The sequence below is a fragment of the Salmo salar genome, chromosome 19, assembly GCF_965601325.2.
Source record: "Salmo salar chromosome 19, fSalSal1, whole genome shotgun sequence".
Lineage (NCBI taxonomy): Eukaryota > Metazoa > Chordata > Actinopteri > Salmoniformes > Salmonidae > Salmo > Salmo salar.
Window position 1 is genome coordinate 66,561,631 of NC_138309.1, and position 15,112 is coordinate 66,576,742.

The 15,112-nt window shown below is 40.0% G+C and overlaps 1 protein-coding gene across 1 annotated transcript; it reads right to left on the minus strand.

The window, feature by feature from the left end:
* Positions 1 to 268: 268 nt before the first annotated feature.
* LOC106579095 (ataxin-7-like protein 3) lies at positions 269 to 14,796 on the minus strand. The gene is made up of 8 exons (XM_014158643.2): positions 14,673 to 14,796; positions 13,782 to 13,905; positions 13,369 to 13,501; positions 12,981 to 13,152; positions 9,762 to 9,862; positions 2,278 to 2,300; positions 1,777 to 1,822; positions 269 to 1,296 (listed from the first exon to the last, which is right to left on the minus strand). Exons 2-8 carry the CDS (start codon positions 13,830 to 13,832, stop codon positions 1,217 to 1,219), a joined length of 606 nt encoding a protein of 201 aa, XP_014014118.1. The 5' UTR covers positions 13,833 to 13,905; positions 14,673 to 14,796; the 3' UTR covers positions 269 to 1,216.
* Positions 14,797 to 15,112: the final 316 nt, after the last annotated feature.

Genomic DNA, 15,112 nt, shown 5'->3' on the forward strand with positions numbered 1-15,112 from the left:
AAGCCCTACTAGCTACATCACTTTGGGCACACACCAAAAAAAAAACACAAAATGTTGAATTTCCACAACAGGCAATCAACAGCCTCCCCTGCTCACAACTGAGTGCACTACAGGCTGGGAAGGCTTAGGGTATGTTCAGGTTCATTCAACAGAAAAGTGTTTACTAAAACTTGGCTTTGTTGCAACCCCCCGATGTATATATCAGCGCACGTCAAGCCAAACATAATTTTAATTCCCATACTCGCAGTTCAAATAATTATTACACATCGACAGATGACAATTGTTTATTACTTGACAGATGAACAAATACAAAGCCATGATAGCAGCATTTCAACTATTTCAATATTTACACTATCACAACACTGAGGACACATATAACCCTTTACAATGTAAACAAATAATAAAGAATGTTTTTAATGCTAGAAAACAAGCCTAACTAACTATTAATCTACAATGAAACAGATTAACCCATGTTCTACTGCAAGGAGTTTGCAGTCTATTTCAAAACCTATTTCCACAGGTAAATGACAAGTGATGGGAGTCCTTTCAGCATACTCATCAGTAGGAGAATCATGATGTTGATATTGTGAATATGGAGTAATAAAATAAAATGACAAACCATTCATTATTATTGTCTGTAAGTTGTGTGACTTCTGATTTTAACTGTCCATTTTTCCATAATTATGTTATTGTCAAAAAATGATAGTTGAAAAGACTTCTTGACTGATAATATCATCAAACAGTCAGTGCATAATCAAATGGTCCTTAGTATCCATTGCTCTGACCTCGACTGCCTCTGCCTAGCCACTGTACGACCTCACTCCTTGTCTGTGCATTGACAGATTCTAACACAATTTTTCGGAGAGGCCAGCCAAGAGCTACCTATCGATAAAATAATGTATGATATAAAATAATGATTATTGGTGCAACGATTCGGCGGTGGGGGGGGGAACGTAGAGACACTGTGCGGGGGGTCTCTGGACTGCTTCAGCAGTGTTGTGTTCATTAGGGCACACAGTAACAAAACATTTTAAAACGTTTCACAATGGAAAAACAAACAAGCATTTCTTATTGGAGAAGTTCAGTCACTACCTCCCTGTATCAGTCCGTTTTGTTCAGTGTGGTGCTTAATGAACACGACCCATTTAGCAATAGTCACGGTCCATTGAAAAACAAAAGGAGCCAGGGTGGACTCAATGGTCTTCCTGTGTGTCTGTCACTGAGGGAAGGCCTCGTCTTTCATCAGCATGCGTGGGCTCTCCTGGTTGTCCATACGCCGTCTGGGGCCCATCATACCTGTGGAGACAGACTGACTCTATTTATCAAAATCATCTCCATTCTCCACTCCAAGCAAATTATACTGTGGCTGTGAAATTATGATTATGGGGACATTCCAGGAGGTTTTTATTTTAGTTACACTCCGCAAATGATCTCTGGAACCACCTTAATATAAAATAGCAATATCTTCTGAGATGCACTGCACAACTGCAAAGCATATGACCTAAAACTCCACCATTATCTGTAGGATAGCTTATATTTCATATGAGCCACAGTCCACACCTTACTTAATCTCTCAATTTCAATGACCTAGAACTAGGGTAGAGCGTCTCAGGGACAACTTACATACAGTATATCCTTTGTCATAACACTGTCACACTATTGAATTAATGCCAGAGTGTGTATTAGGCCTATCCAAAGAATGAGGCCTAAAGCAATCGCTCCATTTGTCACAATTACCATGCATTTAGTAGTTATAGACTAATGATGATGACTTACCACTCTTGTGTTTAAATGATTTGGATCTCCTGGGTGAGTTTGGATTCTACAATAAAAAAGGAAAATATAAAAATAGAGTTTACACAGAACTATAAGAAATAGGTCATTTAATTGTCTTATTCGATAAAAATAATATGTTCTGTTTAACAGAAAGCTTGACAATCACAACAAGCATTAAAATTGAAGAAATCGAAATTTGGTCTCGTCGCCTTTCAGGATCATGCTGCATACTGTTGGAAACTTTACGAACATATTAAGATAAAAATAAAGTTATGGTTTGTTTTGGTCGTGCTTTCCTGTAGTAATTTTATTAGATTGGTTACAACTACACAAACCCCAAGTGCCAATCAACATTCTCCCTTCGATTTCTCACTTGAAATTCAGCTGTGGCACTGGATTCTATTCAGATAAAGCATCAAGAAAAGCAGAATGATCAACTAGTGGCAAAACTATGTTATTACAGAAAATATTTAATTGTTGTTTCAAAGAAAGTGCAAATACCTTATCTGATTTTCTCTTCTTCGCTGCAAAAACGAGAGCATTTTATAAGACACTTGGACAATTTCAATGATTTACAAGATATCATAATGTACAAATACACAAGATAACCAAGCACATTGATAACACTTCAAAGCATATTTACTACTAAATATCAAGTGAAGATCAAACAGATACAACTACATTTTGGATGCATGTGCACACAGTTGAAGTCAACTGTTTCAGTTCAAATTAAATGTAGAGATTGACTACTGGTATTCTAGGATTCTAATTTCCATTTGTCTACTCTTGTGAGTAGATACATTTTATATAACTGTCAGTCACCAGGGTTGTGTTTAGTAGGGCACACTGTAGGAAAACGTTTTGCAATGGAAAATAATAAGCAAGCAAAAACTAAAGCAGGAAGTACCAGTGACTCGCTCAATACGGAAGTGGTCAGATGACGAAGATGCCCAACAATGAACCATCAAGCAGGTAAAGCATCAATACAGGACTAACATTGAATCCTGCTACACTGGCTCCGATGCTCGTCGGAAGTGGCAGGGCTTGCAAACTATTACGGACTACAAAAGGGAAGCACAGCCGTGAGCTGCCCAGTGATACGAGCCTACCAGACGTGCTAAATTATTTCTATATGCGTGCATCTGGCAAGCAACACTGAAGCATGCATGAGAGCACCAGCTGTTCCGGACGACTGTGATCACGCTCTCCGTAGCCGATGTGAGTAAGACCTTTAAACAGGTCAACATTCACAAGGCTGCAGGGCCAGATGGATTACCAGGGCGTGTACTCCGAGCATACGCTGACCAACTGGCAAGTGTCCTCACTGACATTTTTTTCAACATGTTTCAATCTGACCATCACAGTCCCTGAGCCCAAGAACACCAAGGTAACCTGCCTAAATGACTACCGACCCATAGCACTCACATCTGTAGTCATGAAAGGCTGGTCATAGCTCACAGCAACACCATTATCCCAGAAATCCTAGACCCACTCCAATTTACATACCGCCCCAACAGATCCACAGATGACGCAATCTCTATTGCACTCCACACTGCCCTTTCCTACCCGGACAAAAGGAACACCTACGTGAGAATGCTATTCATTGCATCACTAAGTTAAGGACCCTGGGACTAAACAACTCCCTCTGCAACTGGATCCTGGACTTCCTGACAGGCCGCCCCCAGGTGGTAAGGGTAGGTATTAACACATCAGCCACGCTGATCTTCAACACGGGGGCCATTCAGGGGTGCGTGCTCAGTCCCCTCCTTTACTCCCTGTTCACCCATGACTGCATGGCCAAGCACGACTCCAACACCATCCTTAACTTCACCGACAACGATGAGACAGCCTATAGGGAGGAGGTCAGAGACCTGGCCGTATGGTTCCAGCATAACAACTAGAGGTCGACCGATTATTCGGCATGGTCGATTAATTTTCATAACAATCGATAATCGGCCTTTTTGGATGACGATTACATTGCAATCCACGAGGAGACTGCGTGGCAGGCTGACCACATGTTACGCGAATGCAGCATTAAAAGGACCTGTGGCTGCAAGGAGCCATGGTAGGTTGCTAGCTAGCATTAAACTTATCTTCTAAAAAACAAAATCAATCAATCTTAACATAATCACTAGTTAAACTACACATGGTTGATGATATTACTAGGTTAATTAGCTTGTCCTGCGTTGCATATAATCAATGCGGTGACTTAATTTATCATCGAATCACAGCCTACTTCAATTTCGCCAAACGGGTGAAGATTTAACAAAAGCGCAATCGTTGCACAAAAGTACCTAGCCATAAACATAAATGCCTTGCTTAAAATCAATACACAGAAGTAAATATTTTTTTAAACCCGCATATTTAGATAAAAGAAATGCATGTTAGCAGGCAATATTAACTAGGGAAATTGTGTCACTTCTCTTGCGTTCTGTGCAAGCAGAGTCAGGGTATATGCAGCAGTTTGGGCAGCCTGGCTCGTTGCTGTGTGAAGACCATTTCTTCCTAACAAAGACCGTAATTCATTTGCCAGAATTTTACATAATTAACAGTAATATTTAGACTTAGGGTTGCCACCCGTTCGATAAAATACGGAACAGTTCCGTATTTCACCGAAAGAATAAACGTTTTGTTTTCGAAATGATAGTTTCTGGATTTGACCATATAAATGACCAAAGGCTCGTATTTCTGTGTGTTTATTATATTATAATTAAGTCTATGATTTGATATTTGATAGAGCAGTCTGCCTACCACTGCTCAGTCAGCAGCAGGCTCGTAAGCATTCATTCAAACAGCACTTTACTGCATTTGCCAGCAGCTCTTAGCAATACTTGATGCACAGCGCTGTTTATGACTTCAAGCCTATCAACTCCTGAGATTAGGCTGGCAATACTAAAGTGCCTATACAGTGGGGGGGGGGGAATTATTTGATCCCCTGCTGATATTGTACGTTTGCCCACTTACAAAGAAATGATCAGTCTATAATTTTAATGGTAGGTTTATTTGAACAGTGAGAGACAGAACAACAACAAAAAAATCCAGAAAAACGCATGTCAAAAATGTTATAAAATGATTAGCATTTTAATGAGGGAAATAAGTATTTGACCCCTCTGCAAAACATGACTTAGTACTTGTTGGCAAAACCCTTGTTGGCAATCACAGAGGTCAGACGTTTCTTGTAGTTGGCCACCAGGTTTGCACACATCTCAGGAGGGATTTTGTCCCACTCCTCTTTGCAGATCTTCTCCAAGTCATTAAGGTTTCGAGGCTGACGTTTGGCAACTCGAACCTTCAGCTCCCTCCACAGATTTTCTATGTGATTAAGGTCTGGAGACTGGCTAGGCCACTCCAGGACCTTAATCTGCTTCTTCTTGAGCCACTCCTTTGTTGCCTTGGCCGTGTGTTTTGGGTCATTGTCATGCTGGAATACCCATCCACGACCCATTTTCAATGCCCTGGCTGAGGGAAGGAGGTTCTCACCCAAGATTTAACAGTACATGGCCCCGTCAAACATGCGGTGAAGTTGTCCTGTCCCCTTAGCAGAAAAACACCCCCAAAGCATAATGTTTCCACCTCCATGTTTGACGATGGAGATGGTGTTCTTGGGGTCATAGGCAGCATTCCTCCTCCTCCAAACACAGCGAGTTGATGCCAAAGAGCTCCATTTTGGTCTCATCTGACCACAACACTTTCACCAGTTGTCCTCTGAATCATTCAGATGTTCATTGGCAAACTTCAGATGGGCATGTATATGTATTCTTGAGCAGGGGAACCTTGCGGGCGCTGCAGGATTTCAGTCCTTCACGGCGTAGTGTGTTACCAATTGTTTTCTTGGTGACTATGGTCCCAGCTGCCTTGAGATCATTGACAAGATCCTCCCGTGTAGATCTGGGCAGATTCCTCACCGTTCTCATGATCATTGCAACCCCACGAGGTAAGATCTTGCATGGAGCCTCAGGCCGAGGGATATTGACAGTTCTTTTGTGTTTCTTTCATTTGCGAATAATCGCACCAAATGTTGTCACCTTCTCACCAAGCTGCTTGGCGATGGTCTTGTAGCCCATTCCAGCCTTGTGTAGGTCTACAATCTTGTCCCTGACATCCTTGGAGAGCTCTTTGGTCTTGGCCATGGTGGAGAGTTTGGAATCTGATTAATTGATTGCTTCTGTGGACAGGTGTCTTTTTTACAGGTAACAAACTGCGGTTAGGAGCACTCCCTTTAAGAGTGTGCTCCTAATCTCAGCTCGTTACCTTTATAAAAGATACCTGGGAGCCAGAAATCTTTCTGATTGAGAGGGGGTCAAATACTTATTTCCCTCATTAAAATGCAAATCATTTTAGACATGTGTTTTTCTTGATATTTTTGTTGTTATTCTGTCTCTCACTGTTCAAATAAACCTACCATTAAAATTATAGACTGATCCTTTCTTTATCAGTGGGCAAACGTACAAAATCAGCAGGGGATCAAATACTTTTTTCCCCCACTGTAAGAACATCCAATAGTCAAATGTATATGAAATTCAAATGGTATAGAGAGAAATAGTCGACCCGTCATAATGCCAATGATAATGACAACCTAAAACGTCTTAACAGGGAATATTGAAGACTCATGTTAAAAGGAACCATCAGCTTTCATATGTTCTCATGTTCTGAGCAAGGAACTTAAACGTTAGCTTTTTTTACATGGCACATATTGCACTTTTACTTTCTTCTCCAACACTGTATTTTTGCACTATTTAAACCAAATTGAACATGTTTCATTATTTATTTGAGACTAAATAGATTTTATTTATGTATTATACTTAGTTAAAATAAGTGTTCATTCAGTATTTTTGTAATTGTCATTATTACACACACACACACACACACATATATACATATATATACATACATACATACATACATATATATACATACACATATATATATATACACACACATATATACACACACACACGTGTGTGTGTGTGTGTGTGTGTGTGTGTGTGTGTGTGTGATATACATACATACATACATACATACATACATACATACATACATACATACATACATACATACATACATACATACATACATACATACATACATACATACATACATACATACATACATACATACATACATATATATACACATGGGTGTATATAAAAACCGTCCAATTAATCAGTATCGGCTTTTTTTGGTCCCCCAATAATCGGTATCGGCGTTGAAAAATCATAAATCGGTTGACCTCTAATAACCTCTCCCTCAACGTGATCAAAACAAAGAATATGATCGTGGACTACAGGAAAAGGAGAGCCGAGCACGTCCCCATTCTCATTGATGGGGCTGTAGTGGTACAGGTTGAGAGCTTCAAGTTCCTTGGTGTCCACATCACTAACGAACTGTCATGGTCCAAACACACCAAGGGCAGAGGGCACAACAAAATCTATTCCCACTCAGGAGACTGAAAAAATTTGGCATGGGTCCTCAGATCCTCAAAAAGTTATACAGCTGCACCATCAAGAGCATCCTGACTGGTTGCATCACTGCCTGGTATGGCAACTGGCACGAGAGGGCAGTGCGTACAGCCCGGTAAATCACTAGGGCAAAGCTTCCTGCCTTCCAGGACCTCTATACCAGGTGGTGTCAGAAGGCCCTAAAAATTGCCAAAGACTCCAGCCACCCTAGTCATTGACTGTTCTCTCTGCTACCGCACGGCAAGCGGTACCGTAGAGCCAAGTCTAGGTCCAAAAGGCTTCTTAACAGCTTTTACCCCCAAGCCATAAGCATCCTGAACAGCTAATCAAATGGCTACCTGTGCTCCCGCACATTGACTCTATACCAGTAGCCAAGGTTGGGGAGTAACGGATTACAAAAAAAACAACCTGTAATCTGTTACTTTACAATAAAAAATATTGTAATCAGATTACAGCTACTTTTGAAAAACTAGATGATTACGTCGAGGATTACTTTTAAATTCAGAAAACATGTTTGCGAAAAGAAATCCTTGATACTTCTGTTTTCTCAATGACATTCAAATCAGTATTGAAAAAAGGTGCACGTTTAAATTTGTTCCACGTGAGCGAGTCTGACCAAAAGTCAGAGACCACTATGATGACACACCAAATGTGTTTGATGGATCACGGGAAAAGAGCAGGAATGGGCTTTTGTAGGCCACAGTCCAAGCTATGTCTTCCAATGGTGCGACTGCTGTTAGCATCCAAAGATTATCCAACTTGAATAAACGCTTGGCGGTAAGGATGGCAGCAGTGGTGTAGTCTACGGTGATACAGATATCACTTATTATTCATATTTACATAGCGCATTGATGTGAATCACACTGCTGCTCTCCCATTTAGCTATTTGTGCCTTATGGATTGTGGTTGTTGTGGATGGCTGTTCACAAATCTAAATGTGTATTTGAACCCAATAATGGTTGAATTCAAGAAGTTTAAGCTGCCTATCAATCATTGTTTTGAAACCAATGGACAGCCAGTGAAAAATGCTCTTGCAACAGCTGCATATTGCGCATCCCAGCCTATGGAGTAAAAGTGGGGCTTTTATTGCTAAAAATTAAAAATTAAAATTCTCCATAGGCTTGATGGACAAATGCTCAAACTTGCACACTTTTGATAGACTTAAAGTGGCAATCTGCCACATCGATTTTTAGACGTATAATTTATATATATATCCATTGATTCTTGAATAATATAACTTATAAATGCCTCATGAGCTTAGTTAAACTGTCACACTCCACGAGAACCAAAATATAAGCTTGTTTTTCTCCAATGTTTGTAAACATTGTAAATGTAAACAAACACCGTATATCCTCACAACATGGTTAAAACAATAATTTTGATAACATGGATGGTCAGTCCTTACATCCATTAATCAGAGTGGTTACATTTCTCCAGGCCCATCCCTCAGCTTTTTACCAAAAACCGAGGTGGGGTAGCCTTTTTGTTATTGTTTCATCTGTCGATTTACCGTTTAAACAGTTACAGATTATCAAGATATCAAAGTGTCACCAATGAAAAGGTAAACAATAGGCCTATAGCAAATGCAGCATATGGCATTCATTTTTCACATGTAAATAGCACTTTTCAGTAGCACTCAAAGCATGCCATTCCATGAGCGCAGCATTGATTTTTCAACTCAAATCAGTGATCCCAATCAGTCCTCCATGACAACAAAATCAGAAACAGAGTAGGGCTGGCTAATAAATCCTTAGTTTTGGGGTCATGCTGATTCTTGAAGATCAAAGGGTAAAACATTTATTGGAATGACTGGAATTCTGCTAGACTTTGGTTTTTAATGTAAAGATATAATTGAATCGTATTATTATATGTAGTAGAAAGCAATGGGTTAGAAGAAGCCTACATAACCAGCCCATAAAGTAAAACGTTACATCCATATATGGCCAGCTATGTAAACTTTAACATTGATTTATCCTACAATAGATGTTGTTCAATTGCTAACATAAATGTTTGTCTTCTAATGCCTCTTAAGGGGAAAGTAATCTAATAGTAATGGAATGTAATCAGATTACGTTACTGAGTTTGGGTAATCCAAAAGTTATGTTACTGATTACAATTTTGAACAGGTAACTAGTAACTAACGGATTACATTTAGAAAGTAACCTACCCAACCCTGCCGGTACCCCCTGTATATAGCCTCGTTACTGTTATTTTATTGTTTCTCTTTATATATTTTTTATATTTTCATTATAATTTTAATGCATTTATTGTTTACTTCAGTTTATTTAGTAAATACTTTCTTAACACTTATTTTTTCTTAAAATTGCATGGTTGGGTCAGGGCTTGTAAGTAGGCATTTGATTGTATTCAGCACGTGACAAATAAAATGTGATTTGATTTAACCTCTGTTCTTATTGGATAAGGCCACGTAGTACCGTTCTGTTTCACAACGTCTGCTCTTGTTTTCTGCCTACTAAACAGGACCCAGATCCCCTTGAAAAAGGAGGGTGAAAGCCAGTCCTTTACCTTTCTTTTCCGCCCCGTAGGACCAGTCGTTATCATTGACGTCATCATTATCCTCCTGGTCGCTCTCTGATTTATTGTTAGTGTTGTTGCCGGTGACTATTCTGTGGGGGGGGGAAGAAATGACAGTCAGTGACATCCATTGATTTATGGCCAGACCTGGGTTCAAAATACTATTTGAAATCATTTCCAATACTTCATCTGCGCTTAATTGAGCTTGTGTGGTTTAATGGACCAATAGAATAGTCTCAAAACGGCAAACCCTGCCCATCTGTTACTCCAGGCAGGCTAAAGCAAAGTACTTGAAAGAATCCTTCCTTCAGGATTGCTTGAGAAAGTAAGGCTACAGTGTAATTAAAAGTGTGCAAACTACATTTGATTAGAAAAGAATAATACTCTGTTGTGGTATGAGGAAAGGGTAAAATATATATTTTTTAAGATTTTTTATTGTCACATTCACCAGATAGATGCAGTGAAATGTGTTGTTTTACAGGGTCGGCCATAATAGTACAGCGCCCCTGAAGCAAATGAGGGTTAAGTGCCTTGTTCAAGGGCACATTAACAGATGTTTCACCTTGTCGGCTCGGGGATGAGGCAGCAACTCCAGTCTTAACGGCATTACATTGCTGTCTGCACTGCAATGTCAACTGGTTTTAGGGTAGCTGTGTTTAAAGGTTAGCTGAACCAAAACAAAAATACTTGTCTGGTTGAAAACGGCCAATGAGGCATCGACATTAGTCAGAAACATTTATTCTAGTGCCAAAATGTAATCCAAAGTGTAAATAGGATCATTTTGGTCATTAAGTCAATATCTTCCAAAACTATGACATAAATTCCTAAATCCTTGGATATTTGTGATTTGGTTTTTGATTTCAATCATGCCCAGTCTTGCCCACTAAAAGGGGATGGTAACGCCTAGGGAGATTTGTCATGCACGGAGAAGCAGCTGAGCTGAGTGCAGCAGAATCAACCTACAGCCTGCCCATTTCTTTACAGACAACAGCGCCTCGGTCTTGTTTACATGAAACAATACATAGTTGCCAATGTTATGTTGAAAGAGCGAGACTTGGTCTTTATAAAGGGCTTGTTTTCCCTCCCGCCGACTCAAACATCCTCACATTCGTGAGATAACATTAGCATCATAAGCACAAGTATCAAAGGTATTCTAGAAAGGAGGAAATGTTCAGGGTTTAGGATTCTTGACCAATCTCGTTTACGTTGTCATGCTGCGTCAAGTGGTTGGTAAGGCATTCATCTCGTAAAGTATGATTGCTGTTTAGGATCAGTAAAAAGGAACACACAACGCCAGGCTATTAGCGAACGTAACACCTACACTTCAAACTCTCGTTGCTTCAGTCATGGCTTCTAGCATTTCATAACAAGGATGTGGAAAAGGGAGGCGAAATTAGTGAGTTCAGCCACCCCTTTAAAGATGTCAGTAACCGCATCAATATGACATACAGTTGAAGTCGAAAGTTTACATACACCTTAGCAAAATACATTTAAACTCAGTTTTTCACAATTCCTGACATTTAATCCTCGTAAAAAAAAATCCCTGTTTTAGGTCAGTTAGGATCAGCACTTTATTTTAAGAATGTGAAATGTCAGAACAATAGTTGAGAGAATGATTTATTTCAGCTTTTACTTCTTTCATCACATTCCAAGTGGGTCAGAAGTTTACATACACTCAATTAGTATTTGGTAGCATTGTCTTTAAAATTGTTTAACTTGGGTCAAACGTTTCGTGTATCCTTCCACAAGCTTCCCACAATAAGTTGGGTGAATTTTGGCCCATTCCTCCTGACAGAGCTAGTGTAACTGAGTCAGGTTTGTAGGCCTCCTTGCTCACACATTGTTTTTCAGTTCTTCCCACAAATTTGCTATAGGATTGAGGTCATGGCATTGTGATAGCTACTCCAATACCTTGACTTTGTTGTCCTTAAGCCATTTTGTCACAACTTTGGAAGTATGCTTGGGGTCGTTGTCCATTTGGAAGACCCATTTGCGACCAAGCTTTAACTTCCTGACTGATGTCTTGAGATGTTGCTTCAATATAGCCACAATTTTCCTCCTCAAGATGCCATCTATTTTGTGAAGTTCACCAGTCCCTCCTACAGCAAAGCACCCCCACAACATGATGCTGCCACCCTCGTGCTTCACGGTTGGGATGGTGTTCTTCGGCTTGCACTCCTCCCCCTTTTTCCTCCAAACATAACGATGGTCCTTATGGCCAAACAGTTATATTTTTGTTTCATCAGACCAGAGGACATTTCTCCAAAAAGTACGATCTTTGTCCCCATGTGCAGCTGCAAACCGTAATCTGGCTTATTTAAGGCGGTTTTGGAGCAGTGGCTTCTTCTTTGCTGAACGGCCTTTCAGGTTATGTCGATATAGGACTTGTTTTACTGTGGATATAGATACTTTTTTACCTGTTTCCTCCAGCATCTTCGCAAGGTCCTTTGCTGTTGTTCTAGGATTGATTTGCACTTTTCGCACCAAAGTACGTTCATCTCTAGGAGACAGAACGTGTCTCCTTCCTGAACGGTATGATGGCTGCGTGGTCCCATGGTGTTTATACTTGCGTACCATTGTTTGTACAGATGAACGTGGTACCTTCAGGCATTTGGAAATTGCTCCCAAGGATAAACCAGACTTGTGGAGGTCTATAATTTTTTCTGAGGTCTTGGCTGATTTCTTCAGATTTTTCCATGATGTCAAGCAAAGAGGCACTGAGTTTGAAGGTAGGCCTTGAAATACATCCACAGGTACACCTCCAATTGACTCAAATGATATCAATTAGCCTATCAGAAGCTTCTAAAGCCATGACATAATTTTCTGGAATTTTCCAAGCTGTTTAAAGGCACAGTCAACTTAGTGTATGTAAACTTCTGACCAGCTGCAATTATAATACAGTGAATTATAAGTGAAATAGTTTGTCTGTAAACAATTGTTGGAAAAATTACTTGTGTCATGCACAAAGTAGATGTCCTAACCGACTTGCCAAAACTATAGTTTGTTAACAAGAAATTTGTGGAGTGGTTGAAAAACGAGTTTTAATGACTCCAACCTAAGTGTATGTAAACTTCCAACTTCAACTGTATTGCCCAACTGCAATGTAGATGACGTAGCATTCAATAATTGGTTAATTTGCATAGTGCGACTTCTTTGTGGACGGTCTGGAACATGCCAATTGTTTCAGTTGTGTGGGGGTAGGTGGCTAACCTGCGGTTGGCTATGCGGCTGCTGTTGCGCCCCATGCCCAGGCACTTCTCCAAGTGCGGGGCAAAGCGCGACGCGGCGATGCTCCGGCTGCAGTTGGGACAGACACACTCCTTGTTCTTCCACTGGTTGTACACCTGCCCGAACACATCCACTCCTGGCTGGTCCACAATTTCTACTCAGGCAAAAGTAAAGAGAAAGAAAAATTGTAGTTCAAAGCACTTTACATAGTAAAGGTATGTAGGTATATATTATATATTGCAATCATTGTTTTGTGGTGTAGTTAGCATATTAAGAATTGTGGAATGATATCTTCTGTACACGTCTTTATCTTAACCATTGTTAAACAATAATTTAAAAAAATTGGTGAGTAGAAAGTAGAAATACATACCAAAGTCCCTCATGGTTTCTTGGTCCGTGTCTTCCAGGAAAAAGTAGCCCTGCTTGACGGCCCGGTGGACCTCAAAGCACAGGCCCAGACAAGCATCCTCCACCAGGTCAGAAAGGATGTCCTGAGCTACGCCCTGCCAACCACCACAGCATTATTATATAGAACCAGGATATAGCCTTTCTATGGAAAGATACTGTTAGAAGAGTTGGCTACAGAACTGATTCACACTAGGGCCAAACAGTCAAGCTGAATTGCGCTGGCCAGGTTACGCATCAGCCATAGCTGCAGTCCAAATGACACACTGTCCAAATGTTTAAGCCTTTGTCTAAGACTAAAATGAAATGTGTGGGTGAAAAACGATACCCTTATGTATAGTCCACATAGGACTAAACCAAACCTACTACTATATTTACCTCCAGCTTGCTGTTGTCCAGGCTGGACATCGAAATCTCATCCATTTTCATTTGCCAGAATTAGAAGATGAGCCCACACTTCTGTGTTCATGCTGTAAAGCAGCAAGCATTGGCCAAGACGGGGCTAGACCAGACAGGACACATATCATAACACATCATTTAATGTTCATACATTACATTTACAACATAAGATATATTTCAATGAGTCATGGTAAGGAGTGTGGGGAGCAGGAGCAACAACAAGCAATGAAACATTGTAACAAAGGGTGACAACTAAATCCACAATGAATTATATATATTTTTTTAAAGTGGAATCTAGGCTATTCACGTTTATAACCTGTCCTTTATGTCAAAACAATTATTGGATTATTCGTTGTTTGTCGTACAAATTAGATAACGACATGCTACGTTTACTGCTTTGCATCATATATCGTTTACAGAACAGCATTGAATAAATGTTTTCCTTATATTATTTTTTATCATACAGAAGTCCTCGGCCCCTACTATGGGGCATAACATTGTCCAGTATGCACAATTGAAAATAACGCAGATAGACACCATTGCATTCGTGTCGATTTCAGATTTGCAGACAGAGACGGGGGATATTTTGTGATTATTTACAGAAAAGAACAAAAAAATACTGGAAATAAATGTATCATCAACCTAACATATGGTGCAATCGGAAGCAATTGTAAGACATTGAATGTTACTTCAAGAAACAGATTACTGCGAACCACGCTATGGTTTGCTTAGTGCACTGCTGCTGTTCGTTTTAAAAACTCGATACATTGTGTCACAAGAAAAATATCACTTCACGGTGTAGCTCCCTTTAGCCTTGACGATCACAACAATAAGATACATGCCAGTCCATAAATGCTTTTTTTTATTTACCTATATCGGAAGGCATCCATCTTTACATCAGACGACTCAGGCAGTAGCAATCGATCGCTACACAAGAGAACGCAACATACTAGCAGCATTGCTGTCTTCAGTGAACCCAGCCGGATATTGTCAGTGGATTTAAGCATGTCCACGTACAGTCCAAGTGACCCATATTCTCCCACTCCAGTCTTGAACACGCTCTCTTTCTCTCTGGGATTTACATATAACATGATTTGTGATTTTATTGGTAAATGTCTGCTTTAAAGACTTGGCAGAATGGCTTTAGTTGTTGAAATATGAAATAGAGGCAAGTTAATAAATTCTGATTGCAATACAGCATTCCTCATTAGAGGTCCCTATTCACATACAATTAAAAGAGACATCATGAAAAAAATAGAACTTCCCTTCGCTAACGAGTATCTCAATATTGGTATCATCCCGGCCCTTGT

Coding starts and splice junctions, on each gene's coding strand:
- LOC106579095 (XM_014158643.2), bottom strand. CDS start 13,832: ATGAAAATGGATGAGATTTCGATGTCCAGCCTGGACAACAGCAAGCTG. Junction 13,153..13,368: donor AGAAACCATGAGGGACTTTG/GTATGTATTTCT, acceptor TTGCCTGAGTAG/AAATTGTGGACCAGCCAGGA. Junction 1,823..2,277: donor AGAAGAGAAAATCAGATAAG/GTATTTGCACTT, acceptor TTTTTATTGTAG/AATCCAAACTCACCCAGGAG.